Raw genomic sequence first — 20,288 nt, forward strand, 5'->3', positions numbered from 1 at the left:
CAAGAACTACTTGATGTTCTTATTTCTTATATAGGGCCCTTGAAGTTTGAAAGGAGAGCAGATAATGGAACAAATATTTAAACAAAAGTACTTAGTTACCAACTCTAATAAGTATTTTAAAGGAAAAGTACAATTAGTACAATTATGAGTGAGCCAGGTTTAGAAAGGAGGGTAGGTTCAAGGAGCTTCATTAGAGTTTGATCTTTAAGTTGTCAATAGTACTCATTCCCTTCTTCATCTGCATTGTACTCTATTGAGCTACATTATTTTGGTTCTTGCTTCTTGGACTGCATCTTTTCTCTTTAGTTTACTTCTATGTAATTGTTTATGAAGGCTCAGTGTTTGATTCTCTGTTAATGTTTTTTCTATGCTAGGAATCACAAACCAAAATGCAGAGGGTAAGAAGGAAGCATGGAATGGCTGGATGGCAGCACTGTGTAAAGGAGGCAGCTTCTAATTTCAGGCATTGTTGCCATTATAAAGTGTAGAGCCAGGATTTCCATAACTACCAATTTTTCTAGAAAAGCTGGAAAACTATATTTTTAGTGAAATCTCTTGATTTTTAAAAAATGTTTATAGTTTTAAAACACTGCTTACCAAACAAAACACATTTGTAGACCGGGGCTGACTTCAGGCCACTTGTTTCGCCTATAGATTATTTCTCACTTATTCCTAATAGAGGGTGTTGCGGAGATGGTTAGGAAGAAGAGTCGAGTCTGGAAATGCATTAACTAAGGTGGATAAGGGAGAGGGGAAGAATATGGCAGTGTTAGCTTCCCCCACCCCTGTCTCCATGGCTTTTTATTCTCTTTCACAAAGCTGGCTTTGTTATTATTATCAGTTACAATCAGATTAGTAATTACAGATTACAGTCAACTCCCAAATTAAGCTTTAAGGCCACCACCGTGTTATCAACTACTCCCTCGTATTCTTGTGCCTAGAGCAAGAAGTCCCAGAATGGGGAAGGAATGTTCTCCCTCCCAGTAGTGTGATCTTGTTGCTCTAGGCACCAGGCATCCTGCCAGGACTGCAGGCATCTCTCACAACAGAGCTGCCTCAGTAATTGTGCATGTGATTTCTTAATAAGTCTCTTAGTTCTAACTTTCTTTCAAGCTTCAGTCTCTTCTCTATACTTGATGTTGACTATTTCTACTTATGTCAGTACAACCTCAAGAAATTTAAAATGAAATTTCATATTTCACCCTGGAAACCAGCTAGTTTCTTCCCCAATCGTTTCAGTACCTATATTCTCCAAGCAGTCTTGGCTTGAAATCTGGGAGATGTTTTTGACATAATTCTTTTTCTATTGTGTTTTTACTTCCTAATAGCTCTTAAATCATTTCTTTCTGTTTCCACAGTGCTGTTCTTCATCAGTTCATGTCTGAATTACTTGGCCTTGTACTTGATTTTCTGCTCTATTCTACCTTGCCTACTTCTGCAGTAAGCTTTATTAAGCACTGTTTTCATTATATCATCTTCTTAAACAGTTTCATGAAAAGTTGTTTAATTTTTTGAGCCCATGTGTGTTTCGTTGGGTAATTGTAAAAATCTCCTACGATAGAGTTCTCATCCTTCTGTTATTTTTAATTTTAGCATGTATCAGAATCACCTGGAGGGTCTGTTAAACAGATTTCTGGGCCTCACCCCACAGTTTCAGATTCAGTAGCAATAATTTGTATTTCTAACAAGTTCCCAGGGGATGCTGATGATGCTGGTCTAGGAACTACAGTGAGAAAGATTGCCTCAAGCAGCCAGTTTGATTTCAACTTGAAACAATGAGCCTAATAAAGTGAATTAGTTAACTAGCAGTAGCTGGGATGTGCATGCCCTCTTCCCCTCTACCAGATGGCAGTTTTGGAGTCAAAAGGAAGGAAAGAGAAGAGTGTAAGTTCAACTGGAGACTCTGAATACTCAAATACATTTTTGAGATGTAAAAGTTAATATTAGATTTTAAAAAACAGCTGAGTATGAATCAGAACAAATAGAAGCAATATGATTATGTAAAATCTGACAAGGAACTTAGTTGTACCTAGGTTTGTTTTCTGTTTTATGGTAATTAGTCCAGAGATTTTTGTGATCTATGACTGCCATGCTCAGTGCTTTCCATTTGCATTTTTATTAGGTTTTTATTAACTTTCTTTGAAATAAAATTCTGTCTCTCAAAACTGAAACTTGAACCTAGGCCTTTGTTTCTCCCAGTTTACTCTCTCTGTTGCAGGTAGTACTCAAACTATTACATAAAACTTGCCAAACTGGAAGCACTGTCATTAACCCTGAATGGCATTAGAGCCTGGCCTCAAGAATTCATTTATTCTGATCTAAAGAAAATAATGATTACATTTTTTGACACTTCAAAAAAAAAAAAATCTTCCAAAAAGATAAAATTGAGTTAATCTGAAAATTTAAAAAATGGTGCTGCAGGGTAGGCATAGTTCAGATTTCAAAAATCTGTATGAAAATCTTTAGAAAACATCCCTCAACAAGCTAGGATCTGTCATTTCAGTTTAATTTTTATAAAGTATTAATTTTAATGACAACTTGTCCGCAGTTTGGAATCATTTGGGGGAGCTTCAAACATGATGCCTGTGTTCCATCTCCAGAGTTAATGATTTAATTGGTCTTGGATGTGACCTGGACCTTGCAATGTTTACTGTTAAGGGTGGAAAATTTTCAAAGTGAGCCAACTAGCTAAGTCAGCTACAGGGAAGAAAGATCTTAAGATACCAGAAGTTGTCTTACTTGCTTGTGTATGGTTTTAGGAAATGTATTGTATAAGATATGAAGATGGCCAGTGTCTGCTTCTATAATCTGCTCACTTATTAACCAGAGTATGGTACAAGGTGATGTACTTGTATTGTGTTAGTGGTCAACTTCTGCTTCTATAATCTGCTTACTCTCTTTGTTCTAGGATGTAGTCAGAGGCTTCATAAACTGCCTCAAAGACCCCGGGCTGATCTCCTCTAACCCTGTGTGGTAGAGAGTTAGTCACGGGCCGGTTAATAAAGGATCATAATTAATCTCAGTTGGCTCCATTGGGTCTTAGATTTGAACGCACCACAACATTACAGGAGTCTCCAGGTGATTGTAAGACAAGTTGTGGAATCACTGGACTAGGATAAAAATACTTTATTTGTGGCAAGGCACATTGAAAATATGCTAGTCCAGGAATGTAAAGTGTGACTGAGTTAGTGATTTCCCTGCCCCTTTTTGTAGTGTTGATCAATTTAAATATAATGTAAAAGGAAAGTAATATAAATTCTGAAAAGTTGGATTACAAATATTTTTATAAATTTGGTCATTTAAGATGTGGTTACAAATGGTAACAATGGCCAGATTGCCTTGTTTTTTGAGTACCTCAGCTAAACTCACCCCTCAAAATATCTCAGGTATCCTTGAAAAATTAATAAATGGGAATTTGTTATTCCTATCATAGTATATGTATCTACAAATGTACACAGTCGTTATCAAGCACTGGTGCTACCGATCTCAGCTTTGACCTCACTGTGTGTCTTAAATTTCATTTCTTGTTTAGCATGCATCCCAGTGTATTCTAACTACAGTATTTTGATATGCGTTACTGTACTGAGTTTCTCAAAGGCAAGAGCGATGAATTTTCACAAACTGAGCATACCCATTCAGTGGCACCTATATCAAAAAACAAGCTAGTACCAGCATCCCAGAAGCCTTCCTCATTTCATTTCCCTTCCAGGCACTTCCCTCTCCCAGGTTGCTTTTACTTTCTTATTTAATTTTAAAATTCCTAAATGTGCTATTCTGAAGTCTTTAGCTCAGTGACCTCTTACATAAACAGTCCTGTAACTATCATCTGAAATGAGACAATTTCCTACACTCACTGTTTCTTCATGCCCTTTCCAGTTTCCCCCACCATCCTTCCTGACTTCTCTTATTACTAATCACTTTTGCTAAGTTGTGTCTAAGTTGTGTCTTAAGCTTTGTATTTCTAAACTAATAACCACTTTTAGAACAACAAACTTAGAAGTGTATTATACTTACTGTTTTGTAGCCTGCATTCTTTCCGTAACTTCTGTCATGACTGTTTTTCCATGTCATGTATCATTTAATATTTTAAAATATTTTTACTGTCCGATGTTTTCATACAGTTGAGTTTTAAAAATATTACTATATTGTTATATATTTACTTTGCTTCTAGTTTTTCCTTATGTAAGTAATTTATATGAACATCTTTATAAATGAAACTTTGATCATATATGAGATTTCCTTAATGCAGATGCTTGTGGAACTCCTAGTCTAAGGGTATGATCCATTTAAAGATTGTAGATATATATTTCCAGATTGCCTACTGGAAAGGCAGCAGTACCAATTTATATATCTGACAGCTATGTCTGAGAATGCCTATTGTATTCTTACCATCTTTTAAAAAATCAATATACTTTTTTAAGAGCAGTTTTAAGTTTACAGAAAAATTGAGCAGAAAATTTTGACAAATGTATAACGACATGTCTCTACCATTACAATTACACAGACTAGTTTTACTGTCCTAAACATTCTATGTGTTTTAACCTATTCTTCCCTCTTTCTGGCAACCACTGGTCCTTTTACTGTCTCCATAGTTTTACCTTTTCCAGAATGTCCTATAGTTGAATCATGCAGTATATAAGAAGCCTTTCAGATTGGCTTTTTTTGCTTAGCAGTATGCATTTGAGTTTCCTCTTTTTGTAGAATGATAGCTGATTTCTTTTTATTGCTGAATAATATTCCATTATACAGATATACCACAGTTTGTTTATGCATTCATCTATTGAAGGATCTCTTGGTTACCTCCATGTTTTGGCTATTATGAATAAAGCTACCATAAATATTCATGTGCAGGTTTTGTTGTGGACATAAGTTTTCAACTCATTTAGGTAAATATTAAGGAGTGCAATTGCTGAATTATATGGTAAAAGTATATTTAATTTTGTAAGACACTGCCAGACTGTCTTAAAAAGTGGCTGCACCATTTGTTTCTACCAGTAATGAATGAGAGTTAAACCTTTCTTTAAAACTTTTTCTAGTAGTTTTATTTATTTTTTTACATTTGTTTTTATTATGGTGACATTGGCTAACAAAATCCAGTAAGTTTCAGGTGTACAGTTCAACTGTAAGGCGCGCGCGCACACACACACACACACACACACACACACACATTGCATTGCATCTAGTATGTTTTAGAAAAGGCTAAAGCAAAAGGGAATATAGTATTTATACATTGAGACATGACTCCTCACAATATTATGTTCATTGTAGTCTACATTTGTTTCAGGTTTTATTCATTCAAAAGGACTAATACCATACTGCAACATTTGGTAAGTTTGGACTGACTTCGTTTTACTGGCCTTATTACAATATGATGTGTAACTTAAAATGTCATTGTTAGGGAAGTAGAGAAATAGTATCGTTGACCTTGGTATACCATGGTTCCCAATTTTATAGTGTTAAGACTTAACAAATGTAACTTGTAGGAGGCGGCATAAAGTTATAGATAAAAGTATGGATCTTCAGATTGGAATGCCTGGGTTTAAATAATGGATCCACTACTTAATTTTGGGCACATTACTTTGTTCTCTCAGTCTCCTTTTTGACATATATAAAATGGAGATAATGGTATCTACCTTAGAGTACTTATGAATAATACACAAGATAATTCATTTAAAAATCTAGCATAGTTTTTGCCATTTTATATACATTAGCTACTGTTATACTAATAGGTCCTTTCTAGAGCTTAGATGTTCTTAGTTTATCACCTTGTAAGGAAGAAATAATTTTTCTGAATTCATTTTTGTATTTCTCTGCTGTAGACTGAATGTGTCACCCTAAAATTTATGTTGAAATTTATTCTTGGTGTGATGGTAAATGGAGGTGGGGCCTTTGGGAAGTGATTAAGTCAAGAGGGTGGAGCTCTCTTACAAAAGAGACTCTAGAGCGGTTCTTCACCTCTTGTGCCTTTTGGAGGATGACTCAGTGCAAAGATAGCCATCTATGAACCAGGAAATAGGACCCCACCACACACTGAGTCTGCAGGTGCCTTTTTCTTAGAATTTCCAGCCTCTAGAACCGTGAGAAATAAATGTTTTGTTGTGTAAGCCAGCCAGTCTGTGATATTTTTGTTACAGCAGCCCAGACAAAGACACTCTCATACAGCCTGACAAGTACTTTGCATGTAAAAATGACAGGTAACTCTAATATAGTTACTTCTGTATGCCAGGTACTATTTTAAGTACTTGATGTGTATTAGCTCAGTAGATTCTCTTTATAGTCTTGTGGAGTAGATACTACAGATCTTTTATCTGCAGTTGTGAAACCTCAAAACCAAAAGTTTGTGGTTAGTTGGTGGTAAATGCATTTGGTGGCAAAATATGACTTGAATGTACTTGAAGCTCTTTTTGTCTTTATCCTAACTAGTGCAAATATTCATGGTTTGATGCAAAAGTATTAAAGCATTTGATTGACCCAGACTCCATTTGGGATGTTTTATATAGTATGTAATATGTACTTCGTTACTTTTACAAAACTTAGAAAATTTTCTGAATTCTAAAATGCATCTATAACAAATGGTTTTTGATTAAGAGATTATGGTCTTATCCCTGTTTAATGGATTAGAAGTTGAGGGACAGAGAGGCTAAATAATATGCCTTAATGTCACCTAGCTAGTAAATAGATGAGATTTGAGTCCAGGCGATCTGGCTCCATAGTAACTGTTGCAGTGTTTCTCACTTAAGCCTAAGTGGAGATGGCATATGAAAACTGGAATATTCCTTTTTGTCTTTATTTTAGTCAGTTGATATACATGGGAGTGGAGGCGTTTCCTGGAAAAAATTTAAAACAATGTCAGTGTCTCATATTTAGACATATGTACACAGGTGGAGTAAAAAGACATGGCAGAATCTAGATTCATGGGGCTATGGTGACTTGGGGCATAAACCACGCTGAGAAGGAAAATAAACTGAACTCTCATCAGGACCTGAGGGCTGAATGGTTCTAGGTCAAAATGTTGGCTTTAACATGTGCTTCAGAGATAGGCTGTATCTCTAGCAGTCCTTCTGTGACCCTTCTAAGAGAGCCAACAGAGAATGAGAAAGGTTATTATTTCATACTGGAGTGATGGAAATATGCCACTGATGGCAGTACTGTAGGCAGAGTTATAAGAAGTAGACGGGACAGGAGAGACAGGTTTGTTGGAGAGAGATTTGTTGGTAAATTTGGTTTTTAAGAAGTTGAATTTGAGGTGCCATGTAGTTAACTCTTATATAAGAAAATCCTGTATAGAAGGATTGGGAATAGGGTCTGGGCCTCTGGAGCACTAAAAATATAGATGTAGATTTCAGCCAGCTGCTGAGAGGTCGTAATTGTAAATGGAAAATAGATATCACAAAGGTGAGGGAGAGAGCACAGCTAAAGATAATTTGAAGGACTAAACTATTGACATGTGGAGGAATTTAATGATCCAGTTTGAAATTATTCAAGTGAAACTTCAGTAATCAGCATTTATTAAATGCTTTTGATGCTAAGAATTGTACTTGTGCTTTGAATCTTGTTATAATTATAATAATTATAAATTTGTGTTATAATTTAAATTTAACGGCATTCTTCAATGTTGGCTAGAAATTGATGAAAATTTTAGGAGGGGGGAAAAATGTGACACCGGATAAAGAGGAAAGTCAGTAAGGTGTATCAAAAGAATCGTGTTTTGCTAAAGGTAGAATATTTCCCTTAGTATGTCTTTTGAGTTGCAACCCTCTTCAGTAGCAGTGTGTTACAAATAGTGAAAGGTGTATGCTTAAGGTTGGGACTTGGGTATTCACATGTGAAGCTTGTCCTAGGTTGATGTTACAGCAGAACTGCATCAGTAGACTAATGGATTATTCATTCAATTTATTAAACATTTTTGAGATACTTGCTGTTAGGCACTGAATTTTCCTCAAAGGAAAAGTTCATTTGTCAGAATGTTTATGAAGACTCTAAAATGTTTTCCAAAACGTAGCCTGCAAAATAAACCTTAAGAGAGGTATTCCATGAAATAAAAGCTCTTTAATCAAGAAATATACTGCTTATTGTATTTTAAAAGTTTACATTGTGATTTGCATATTAAAGACAAAACAGTCTTACAGAAATGAAACTCGTTTTTATTGGTTTAAGTTTTTGCCAAATAGATTTGACCACAGGCCATTTTCTCTTTCCACATAAGCTGCAATAAACGTCCTTTTGCACACTCGGAGAAATGCTGCTGCTATGGATTTTGCCATAATAGTTCCATGTTCCAGCAGAGTAGATGTTCCAAGTTAGGTGTGTCTTGTGGATTTTACTGACGTCGTGCATTCATTTTTAGCACAGAGTTTGTGTTTATGGTGTCCAGACTTTTAGTACCCAGTCATTATAGGAGTGGAAAAGGTTATTGAAGTGGGTTAAAGTGGATGAGATTATACAATTTGAAGATGATTGGGAGAGGCAGTTTAGGAGTTATAATGGTTAGAGCACTGGCTCTGAAACGAGATAACCTGAGGTTTGAATCCTGGTCCTGCCCCAAAGCTGTACGACTCCAGACAAGAAACTATCTCTGGGCCTCAGTTTCCATATCTTAGAAAGAAGCTCCTAGTACTTAACTCACAGAGTTGTTTTGAGGATTAAGTGAAAAGTTTCTGTATCAACTGCTTAGCATAGTGTCCATGGAAAACCTTAATTAGTAAGTTAAAAAGCTTTTTTTTATTTGCTTAAGAAAATATTCGAAAATATAAGTGAATTGTGATCCTGTTGTCTTTCCTGGATGTACAATAAAGATTTAAGAAAGTCTTAATTTTCCACCTTAAATCTCTTTTCTTCCTTTAGAATATAATGGCGGCTCTGGCTAGAAACATTTCTTCACTTTCTCTGTTCTTACCCCTTCTATCTGTCTCCCCCGCCCCCCCCCCCAACTTTGAGTTTTATGAGAAGTTCATGTCTGACTCTAGTTTCTGTAATCTTTCTAAATTGATAAATTTTCTTCATAGAAACTTTTTCTAGGTTTTAGTTAAAAGTTTGTGATGTTTTCTGAAAAGAGATTTAATTTTTTTTTTCCTGTAGACTAGACTATAAATGACACTAATACTGGGGATGTCCTCCTTTTCCCCTTCTTCATGAATGATTTTATTAATGAACTAGTAGTTTTCAGGTTTTGAGAAGGCCATTAATTTATCAGATAGGAAAATATCCTTCTAAGTGCATTCATTTATATCATTCTATTGATATTAACAGTAGAATATCCCTGTAACATTCTTTGCTTAAAGTGTGACCTTCTGTACATATCTTGCAAAATATTTGGCCTAGGTGCTTGAAGATCTGTGCTGAAAGGTATTCGTGTATCAGTTTAATAGTAAAAAGTGAAAACTGCCCATTGCTTATCAGTAGGAGACTGTAAATTGATATGTAAGAATGCATAGCTGCCAAAAAAAAGTAGGTAGCATGTGTGGCCAATTTTACAGGTTAAATGCCCTCTTTTTTTTTTTTTTTTAAACAAATTTTAAGGAAAAGAAAGGGATGGAGGGAGCACCTGTAGATTAAAAAACTTGAAAGATATATCCAGTTTTTAAAAATGGACAGATTATATTTATGGATGCACACTTTGCATTTATTATAAAAACCAGGATAGTTGTTGCTTTTATAGGGAGGAAGAAGTCTGTGATTGTGGTGAGGCACGTGGAAGACTTTTGGGCTAGCTGGACAAATTGGGCTCTGGGATTTGATTTTACCCCAGTTCTAAGTTAATACCCTGTTACTGTTTCGTGGATGCTGGCAAAAGACATGAAACTCTTTTGTTTGAGACAAAGGACTTTGCTATCACTGGCACAACAAGCAACATTGAACATCATTTTGGTTTTCTTGCTTCTTAAGTCCCATAGGGGTGACATGGAGGGGTCAGAGGGTTGCCTGAACATGCAGTCGGTTGTATTACAGGACAAGACAGTAATACTGAATTTGAGGAATGTGCCAGTTTGTAGCAAGCTGTATGCAAGCCTACTCTGTGTCCCAGAGGGAGACATTACCTTTTCCTTAAAGTTACTTCAGTGTATACAGCCTTGAAAAATGACCCAAGCAAAGAGTCATCAGGCCCTTGGGTTCATGGCATACCCAGCAGTAAAGTGCAGGGATACCTCAGGTCCCATGGCAAATGGCCTCTTCCAACAGCCAAGTTGGAAACAGGTCATTGCAGATGTAATCAGTTAAGGTGAGGTCATATTGAAATAGAGATTACTGGAATAATCCAGTATGATTTGTCCTTATAAAAAGGGGAAATTTGGAGACATAATACTAGAAGGTGTATGCTGGGCTCCTCTCCTGTTTTTTTTTTTTTTTCCCCAGCCATGGAATCAGCAATTTCTCTAAGGAGCCAGCCCTGGTTTTCTTTATTTGAGAATTGCATTTAGAAATCAAGATCTGAGCTCTGGGAGGGCTCTTTGCTTGCAGGATGGAGCTAGGATAATGTATGGATGTATAGTGGAATACATATACACTGTATACTCACTAATGTATACATACATATCTGTAATTGTTTCTGTATTCGTCCTATGTATATATATATTAAGCTAAATAATGAGTTTATACTGATGTCTCTGGCTTTAATTCATTACTACATGCAGGGTTCATTTTAGTCTTCCCTTCTTGCATACCTGACTCTCTCCTCTTGACAGTGCTTTCTCACTATTTGCCATTCATTGTTTAACTCTAGTTTACAGGCAAAACAGTTTCAGAGTTGTTAACCACCCCCTATGCAAATTAACCAACTATTGCACAGTGTTGGTATACAGTTCCTTTGATATTTATCCTTATAATTTCCTGCCAAATCACCGTTAGGTCGGCTCACCTGCCACCACCATGGCAATCACTTTAGTGAGGTTCAATCATACATGTATATGGTTCATTTATATTCATTTGTCACATTCTACATTCCATGTTGGAATTCAGCATCCTGGCTAATTTTTTAAACAATATATGGTTTGTGTACATTAGAGTTCACTCTCGGTGATATATATTTCTGTGGGTTTTGACAAATGCATAAGTAATGTATTTACCACCTCCAAACCATACAGAGCTGCAGTCTGGAAGACACAGATTTAGGTAGCAATTTAAATGGTGTTCCCCCCCAGACAAAGAGGAGGCGCCTTTTATAGCAGAAGTTCCCACCTAGGTTCTCATATGTAAATAGGGTATCCAAATTGTGCATTGCTGATTGGACAAGGCAGGTCTCAGTTCAATGGAAGACAAAACCAGGGTTTCCCTGACTCAGATGGTGTAAACTCGGCATAGTTCAGGAAGCTGAGAGTTCAGTCTAAGGCACTTCCTGGTAAACAGAATACTTGAGAAAACACTTTCAGCAAATGGCCCCTAAACTGTAGTTATTCATAAAACTTAGGCCCTCGATTGATGGTGATGAGTCTATCTCAACAGATAATTCCTACTGGGGGTTCACCTCAAACAAATCTCGGGATCCATGTTACTAAACATTTGTGTACAGGTTTTTGCGTGATTAAGTTTTTCATTCACTTGGGTAAAAACACCTAGGGGTGTGATCTCTAGGTTGTATGGTAAGTATGTGTGACTTAAGAGTTTGCCAAATTGCCTTCCAAAGTGTCTGTACCATTTTGCATTCCTATCAACAGTGAAAGAGTTCTTGAGGAAGGCGTGTTGAAAGCCGAAAGAAGCCAAAAGCTATGCCTCTTGTGCCTAACAGCCCAAGTTGAGAGTGCAAAGGGAAAGTTCTTGAAAGAAAGAAAAAGTGCTACTCCAGTGAACATGAGTGGTAAGAAAGTGAAACAGCCATGATGATGCAAGGCAGCAAGTTTCCTTGAATGGTGGGAAACCAAGCCCTGCACTGATAGAAGAAGAAGGTCCTTGGCGGAAAGTGTAGAATGAATTCAACATTATGCCAAAGTTAGAGTCAAAAGGGAAGTTTATTGGAGAAGGGGTAACACTCCACAGACAGAGCATGTCTCCTCTCGGAGGCAGAGAATGAGAGAGCCTGAGAGACATGGACGGTGAGAAGATAAAGAGTACTGAGAGAAAGACAGTGGGAGGGACCAGAGAAAGACACAAAGGGGCCTCAAGTGCTTGGGGAATTCAGTTTATATATCATTCTTTAGTTCCTGTGAGTTAAATTTAAAAACTTTATTTACCCATGTTCTTTGATATGTACATACAGTGAGTGAGAAAGGGCAAGGGAAAGAATATGTAGCATGAAGGGCAGTTCCCAGCCTTTAATTCATAGATTCCATGTGGTATTAGCCATAGGGAATAAATGATTTTATTTTGTGTAAGGCAGCCACTTAAAGACTCTGTTTTTCCTGTTTCCTCTTCACAGATGTGGGAAATGAGTTGTTAGCAATCCCAGCAGAAATCTTCCTTTTATCCGCAGTTTTCCTGGCCTCGCTGCAGAGCTGATCAGCATATTACAGCCTCTGAATGTAGCTTGATTTAACATTTCAGTTGTCTTGCTTCCTCCCTACATTATTATCACTGATATGGAGAAAGTTTTAGTAATTTGGTTAGAAGATCAAACCAGCTACAACATTCCCTTAAGCCAGAGCCTACCTAATCTAGAGCAGGCTCTAACTCTCTTCAATTCTGTATAGGCCGAGAGGTGAGGAAGCTGCAGAAGAAAAATTTGAAGCTAACAGAGGTTGGTTCATGAGATTTAAGGAAAGAAGCTGTCTTCATAATGTAAAAGTGTAAGACGAAGCAGCAAGTGCTGATGCAGAAGCTACAGCAAGTTATAGAGAAGATCTAGTTAAGATAACGAAGGTGGTTACAGTAACAGATTTTCAGTGTAGACGAAAACAGCCTCATACTGTATTGGGAGAAGATACCATCTAAGACTTTTACAGCTAGAGAGACGTCAGTGTCTGGCTTTAAAGCCTCAAAGGACAGGCTGATTCTCTTGTTAGGAGCTAATGTAGCTGGTGACTTTAAGTTAAAGCCAATGTTCATTTACCATTCCAAAAATCCTAGGGCCGTTAAGAAGTATACTAAATCTATTCTGTCTGAGCTCCATAAATGGAACAACAAAGCCTGGATGACAGCACCTCTGTTTACAATATGGTTTACTGAATACATTAAGCCAACTATGGAGACCTCAGAAAAAAATTCCTTTCAAAATATTACTGCTCATTGACAATGCACCTACCTGGTCACCGAAGGGCTCTGATGGAGATGTTTTCCAGCCTGCTAAGTCAACATCATTCTGTAGGCCATGGATCAAGGAGTAATTTGGGCTTTCAAGTCTTATTGTTTAAGAAATACATTTTGTTAGAGCTATAGTTGCCAAACAGTGATTCTTCTGAAGGATCTTCGAAAAGTAAATTGAAAACCTTCTGGAAAGGATTCACCATTCTAGATGTCATTAACACTTTGGATTCATGAGGAGAGGTCAAAATAGCAACATTAACAGGAATTTGGAAGAAGTTGATTCCATCCCTCGTTAATGACTGAGTGGTTAAAGACTTTAGTGGAGGAAGTAATTGCAGATGTGGTGGAAATAGCAAGAACTGGAATTAGAAATGGAGCCTGAAGATGTGACTGACTTGCTGCAATCTCATAAAATTTTAATAGATAAGAAGTTGCTTCTTATAGATGAGCAAAGAACGTGGTTCTTGAGATGGAATCTGCTCCTAGTGGGGATGCTATGAAGATTGTTGAAATGACAACAAAGGATTTAGAGTATTACATAAATTTAATTGATAAAGCAGCAGCAGGGTTTGAGAGGATTGACTCCCAATTTGAAACAGGTACTACTGTGGGTAAAATGCTGTCAGATAGCATCACATGCTACAAAGAGATCATTCATGAAAGGAAGAGTCAATCAATGTGGCCTGTCTTATTTTAAGAAATTACCGCAGGTGTCCCAGCCTTCAGCAACCACCACCCTGATCAGTCAGCAGCCATCAGCATTGAGGCAAGACCCTCCACTGGCAAAAGGAGGGTCACTGAAGGCTCAGATGATGGTTACCATACTTTAGCAATAAAGTCTTTTAAAATTAAGATATAAATCTTTTCTTAAGACATAATGCTATCACACACTTAATGACTACCGTATAGTGTAAATATAACTTTTATATGCACTGGGAAACCAAAAAATTCACACAACTTGCTTTATTGTGATATTTACCTTATTGTTGTGGTCTGTAGCAGAACCAACAATATCTCCAAGATATGCCTGTACTTGTATGTAACATGTTTGTGTAATGTGAAAACTTTATATATTTTGAAATTTAAAATGATGTTGGTATCTGAAACAGTCATCATTTTTAGACTATCATCTGTCTTCCTGTATGAGTTAGGGTTTAATCAGGGGAAGTAGAACCACTTTGACTATTGAAGGGGAGCGGAATATACCACTCCAAAATGTGCCACCTTGGCATGTGGATTTTTTTGAGCTGAAGGCAATTAAGACCCAGTAGACTCAGGAAAAGCTTTTTACCTCCCCCTTAAGTACCTAAAAGAAATTAGAAAGGGGGTCAGTACTAGGAAGAGAGCTATTATGAGGGATAACTTTTTCTCTTTGTGCAATTTATCTGCATGACTGGGCTTGCATTTGTTTATCAAACGTTTGCTCTTCTCACCCTCCAGTGAATTCCTTTCCTCCGTTTTGGAGTCCCAGAGCCCTATTCTTTTCTTTCTCTAAGGATGGTATATAAACTTCAGTTACCTGACTGCCTTTGAGTGTCATGTCTTTGTGTGGCCCCTGTACATACGGGATTAACTTTTTCTCCTGTTAATCTGTCTTTTTATTACAAGGGGTCTTACCCAAGAACCTAGAAGGGTAGAGGGAAATTTATTTTTCTTCCTAATAGTATCGTGCAATAAAGGATTATGAGAATAAGATCTTCCACAGTACTGAAAAAAATTTATAAAAAGGTCTAGAGTAGAAGTTGGAGGATCAGAAAAATTACAGTCCATCCTACTCACCTATCGGCACAGGCGGACTACTAGGAACTTGGAAGAAAATGTGGGAAGCCTGGAACTTCCAGCTGCTGGAGTGTGTTGGCAAAGGAGAGGTGATGGTGGGTGAAGTCTGGAAGACCGTGTCTGCTGGCGAGATGGCAAGAAGAACTGGACAACAGAGCAGGAGAGAGGAAGGACAAGCTGGAACTCGCCAACACTTTGAGTAATGGCTGCTGTTCTACTTCTATTCCCAGAGTTCATTTAAATTTCATTTTTGACCAACAAACTCATAACCATTCCAAGAAGGGGATTCCAGGAAATACAGCTTCAACGTTCCGAGGCGTTTACAGTACAAAACAATCATAGCTCACATTCTGGCCCTAGCTGGCTTTTTGCTAAACTTTTTTTTGTTGACACACTACTTATTCGTAGGCTTCATTTTGGTTGTGGTTTATGTAGTTTATCTAGGGTGTCACTGCACCTGTCCCTGTGGGGCATGAGGATCTTCGGTTTGGTCTTATAGATCTGGTCCTATAGTCATGACTGATATTACCCACGTATAGTGGTTTCCTTTAATTGAAGTAGAATTTTCCTGTTAACTAATTTTAAATGAGAAATTTTCATAATATTTTCACTGTCCAGTTTAACAGGGACTAGAAACATCCACAACTAACTAGTGGGTGTTCACTTTTAACTTAATTTTCTTAACTGTTAATTCTGAAGCCTTTTTCCAATTCAGATAAATGTTATAATTTGCCATACTTATTTTAAACCTAATCTATCAATATTCCAAAACTTTTTTTGAAAAATTATACAATGACCAAGGCTATAGACTGTTTTCTAAAAACATTAAAATTATTTTAAAATTCTGAAAATTTAGAAATAAAGCATAGTACTATGGAGAAAATTAAAATAACCAATAATCCTACACAAGCCTAATAACAACATTTTGGTATTTTTTTTCTGATTTTTATCTAATATATATAGCTGTTTATGACCCTTTTTCAAATAGCATCATATTATGTAGCTTTTATATATACCATTAAATATTCAAACACATGTTTACCAATAATTGCACAGTATTATTATGAGTATCATAAATTAAATCATGAATATCATAAGTATTATGTATTTTTGGTACTATAAACAATTGCAGTAGATATTCTTTTCTTTTTTTGTTCTTTGAGTAAATCAAAACATTCATGATGCTTATGGTAGAAAATTGGAAAAATATAGAAAATAAAGATGATAACCTCAAATCATTATTTAAATTTGATGTATATATAGCCATTCTTTTTTTTCTTTGTATGTGTATATATTTTAACACATTGTATACTATAATATAAATATTCTAAATTTCTGCTTATTTCTTGCGTATAAATTTCTAAGTAGAATTATTTTTCAATGTAAGAGCATTTAAAAGACTCTTCACACACATTGCTAACTTGCTTTCATTTAGACTTTTATAAATTTATACCTGTAAAATACTTTTACTTTGAAAGGTTATATGTTATTTATTGTGTGGCCACTGCAGTCAGATTTGTTGACATAAATTAGAATTTCTTATATCCTAGATTATATCTCTATTTAGATCTCCTTTAGCTGGTCAGTAAACTTGGCTCATGTATATCTTCAACATTACAAAAAATGAAACAAAAATTGGAAGTCTATGTTCTATGATTTTTGTGTATAGTTTTCTTGTACCACAGATTTATCTTTAGTACCAATAAGGTAAGAAAATGAAAAGGATATTTTTCTGTCATATAGGTTAGTATCTTTTAAACCTAATAAAGCACTTTAAAAGAATTATTTAAAGTATTGTTTTGAATAAGTAGTAAATATATATAGTATATTTCAAATTCAGTATAATTCAAATTCAAAAGTCTTCCCATCCTAGTCTCTTAGATGCCCAGTTCTCTTTCTTGGAAGCAACCATTTTAGTAATGTCTTGTGCATCTGTCCAAAGATATGTAGTCTTTATATAAATTTGTATGTGTACATGTACACAGTAGATGGATAGCATAGTAAACACACAGTCTGCACTTGAGATTGCTCTGTAACTGTATGAAGAGGTAGCTGCCTAATTCTTTTTAAAGGCTCCATAGCATGTATTTGTATGAATGACTATAATTTATTTAGTCTCTCACTAATCATTTTCAGTCTCTTGCCATTGCAAATGACACTGCAATGACTCTCCTGTATTTTATTTTGCTTGTATGTAAATATTTCTGGAACAAGAGTTACTGTGTCAGTGTGTATGCTTTTAAAAATGTGTTGTCAGATTGTTTTTCTTAGGCTCTGTAGTAGTTCATTCTCCCACAGTATGGCTGTTTCCTCACACTCTAGACATGACAGGATATCATAATTCTTGATATTTGTCAATTCGGTTAAAAAAAAATCTTGTTATAGTTTTAAGTTTTAAATTGAATTAAAAAAAAAAAAAAGCATTGTTCCCTTGTGAGGTTTAAAGTGTTGTCCTTAAAGGAATGCATTAAGTATGGTGGTGCTATTAGCCCTGATAGTTGTGTATAAGAGACCTGGGATATTACAATGTAGTTTAGAATATGTTCCCTCTAGGTGCTATATTAATCAGAATATATTAAATGAGCAATGAGACTTGATTAAGTTATGGCATGTGAGGCCTTAAGTATATGTGCAAGTTCTTCACAACTGTATGACATATAAATCTGTCATTCTATAATCTGGCCTCAAACTATTTGTTCTTCCTCCTGCCCCATCATTTCTTTAACCAGCCTTTATTCTGCTCATGTTTAACATCTTATTATTTTCAAATATTCATTGCCGCACTTTAGCATGTACTATTTTCAGTATTTTTATGCCCCTTTTTCTTGGCCTACGTGAAGGCCCAGGTCAAATATCACCTTTTTTTCAAGTCGTTGGTAGCTACTATAGTCAGAATTATTTGCCCTCTATATTCATCCCTGCTTTACAAGCACCTAATATATTGCTTGGTACACAGTAATAAATTAAAAGATTTAAGAGTATTTCATAGTTCAAGTAATCCTAGGACTTGGTTCTATTCTAAAAAAAGATGACTCAGTTCACTTAGAAATAAGAATTAAAAGAGTTAAGGGATACATGATTTGTTTTGGAATTGTCCATCTATGGAAACTAAATAACTTTGCCAGGTGTACTTAATTATCCATTCAATTAGTTACCATTAACATTGCATGAAAGATTTGTATTTGATGTATATGTTTTGATGTTGGCTTATGACAAAATCTTAATGAATTTTATTCTTAAATTATTTATTTACACAGAGGCTGTCCAGCCATATGGATGCAGCAGAAGTACTGTTGGAAAGAAAAGGTTGTGCAGGAGTGATAACACTAAACAGACCAAAGGTCCTAAATGCATTGAGTTTTGATATGATTCGGCGCATTTATCTACAGCTAAAGGTTTGTAATTTTCTTAAAGCAATGTCTTTTAAAAATATATCTTAATAGTACATTTTTGGCATTCTCTTCCATAGGGTCATTAGACTCTGGATCAGCGCCCAAGCCCCATCGCTTCTTCAGTTTCATTGCTTTCCCTATGTGGTTATCCTGAAGCACCTCTCGTGACAGGGAGTTCATTGCCTCATGAGACAGCCACTTCCATTTTATATAGCTCTAAGTTTCTTCTTGTGTTCTGTCATTCTTTTTTTCTCTGGCCTTTTAACCAATAATACTGGTTCTACCTCTTGGGGTATGAGTATGCAAATCTAATCCACTTGCACATGACAGTTTTTTGGTTTGAAGACAACTGTATTTTAACTGCTTGGCTAGTCTTTTCTTAGAGAAGGTTATAAGGTCTATTTTAAGTGAACTGCATGGTAAAATGGAAGAGCATAATTTACAGTCAGACTCCTTGTGTTTGAAACTTGGATTTCTATTTATTAACTGTGTAGGTTGGGAATGCTAATCTCTTGGTATCTTATTTTCATCAGCCGTGAAATGATAATATTTCACAGGATTGTTGTGAAGATGAAGTGAAATAGTGTACCTAATACGGTCAGCCACATAGGCATTAAACAAATATTAGTTCTCCCTTGGTCACCCGTTCCTTAATTTTTCATTTGATGGGTCTCTTTTCCATTCTGCTGTTTGGAACACCTTATAAATGTGTCCTTAAATGTGATATAGAGAAATAAGCCAAGTGTTCGAGGTTAGAGTTGGACCAGAGTGGAGGAAAGTAGAAACTTCCATGTTAGAATGTTATGTTTCTATTAATGTAGTCCAGTATTGCATTAACCTTTTGGAGAACCACATCTGTCCAGCTACATTTCTTCCTTGCGCATGTATATTTTTATCCTCAAGTGTAGTCTTTATAGAGCCCTTGTTAATTTTTCTGTCTCTAGGCAACTAATTTTTTATTTGGTTCATTGTTCTAGTCTTTTGAATTTACATTGGCTCTTGATTCTTTCATCCTACTTAATTATTTGCTATTCTTATCAATCCCTAATCAATTCCAGATTTGACCTATATAAGTGTTTTCACTCTGTTAGTTATAAATTCGTCAGTAGGACAGAACTCCGTGTCACCATAGTGTAAAGGTTATTGCTCTATCAGTAATCTTTGGATTAATTCATTCACCAGGTTTATAAACTTATGTAACATGTATTATTAAGCCCATATTTTTTACCTTGGTCTAAAAGTTGTCATGGCAAAGATTTCAGATGCCATCGTGAAATTTGGATCACAAAATATATTCACCTAGCAACTTTGTTGGAATAGTCTCTAATTTATGTCAAAAAATAAAATGAAGTTGTGATCTATTTTTTCTGGATATGCTTTATAAAGCTTATGCTTTATTCACCTATATACATATATGTATGTTCATACATGTATGTGCATGTGGATATATTTTTAATGAGTTTGTATAAATAATATGCTTATACTGTCTTTTTAGAAGTGGGAGCAAGATCCTGAAACTTTACTGATCATTATAAAGGGAGCTGGTGAAAAGGCTTTCTGTGCTGGGGGTGATATAAAAGGTAAAAACTTCCATCTCACCTAAATGTTTTTTTTTTCCCCAGTAGAACTGATAAAGTATTAGCAAAGTTTTGTAGTACTTCATAATTTGCTTTACTTTTTAGATTTTTTTTTTGTTTTAAAATTACTATATTCTTATATAGTTAATTTAGAAAAAGGAAAAATTTAAAGACCTTTGTAGTTAATATTGAAAAAATGAGAATAGTGATTTTTTTTTTTTTAAACTACATATATGCCCTTCATATATCTTGTCTCTCTCCATGAATTATTTCAAGCAAAATGTCCCATAATGGTATGGATATGTGAGTCCACTTTCTATTTTAGAATAGCTGATATTAAGCAGTTTAGTTTGTTGCATAATCTGAC

General features: G+C 35.6%; 1 protein-coding gene across 7 annotated transcripts in view; it reads left to right on the plus strand.

The window, feature by feature from the left end:
• The window catches only part of HIBCH (3-hydroxyisobutyryl-CoA hydrolase), a 75,456-nt gene that overhangs the window by 2,915 nt on the left and 52,253 nt on the right, over nucleotides 1-20,288 (plus strand). For 4 of the 7 annotated variants that reach the window (XM_016146335.2, XM_016146780.2, XM_036236182.1 and 1 more), the window contains exons 2-4: nucleotides 5,285-5,327; nucleotides 18,210-18,347; nucleotides 19,840-19,924. In XM_016146335.2, the coding sequence (XP_016001821.1) occupies nucleotides 5,285-5,327; nucleotides 18,210-18,347; nucleotides 19,840-19,924 (266 nt within the window). Of the gene's footprint in view, nucleotides 1-5,284; nucleotides 5,328-11,651; nucleotides 11,792-13,955; nucleotides 15,152-18,209; nucleotides 18,348-19,839; nucleotides 19,925-20,288 lie in introns of those variants that run through there. The other 3 variants (XM_036236181.1, XM_016146502.2, XM_016146588.2) reach the window with 3 other exon arrangements.

The sequence above is a fragment of the Rousettus aegyptiacus genome, unplaced genomic scaffold (genome assembly GCF_014176215.1).
Source record: "Rousettus aegyptiacus isolate mRouAeg1 unplaced genomic scaffold, mRouAeg1.p scaffold_m13_p_2, whole genome shotgun sequence".
Classification (NCBI taxonomy): Eukaryota; Metazoa; Chordata; class Mammalia; order Chiroptera; family Pteropodidae; genus Rousettus; species Rousettus aegyptiacus.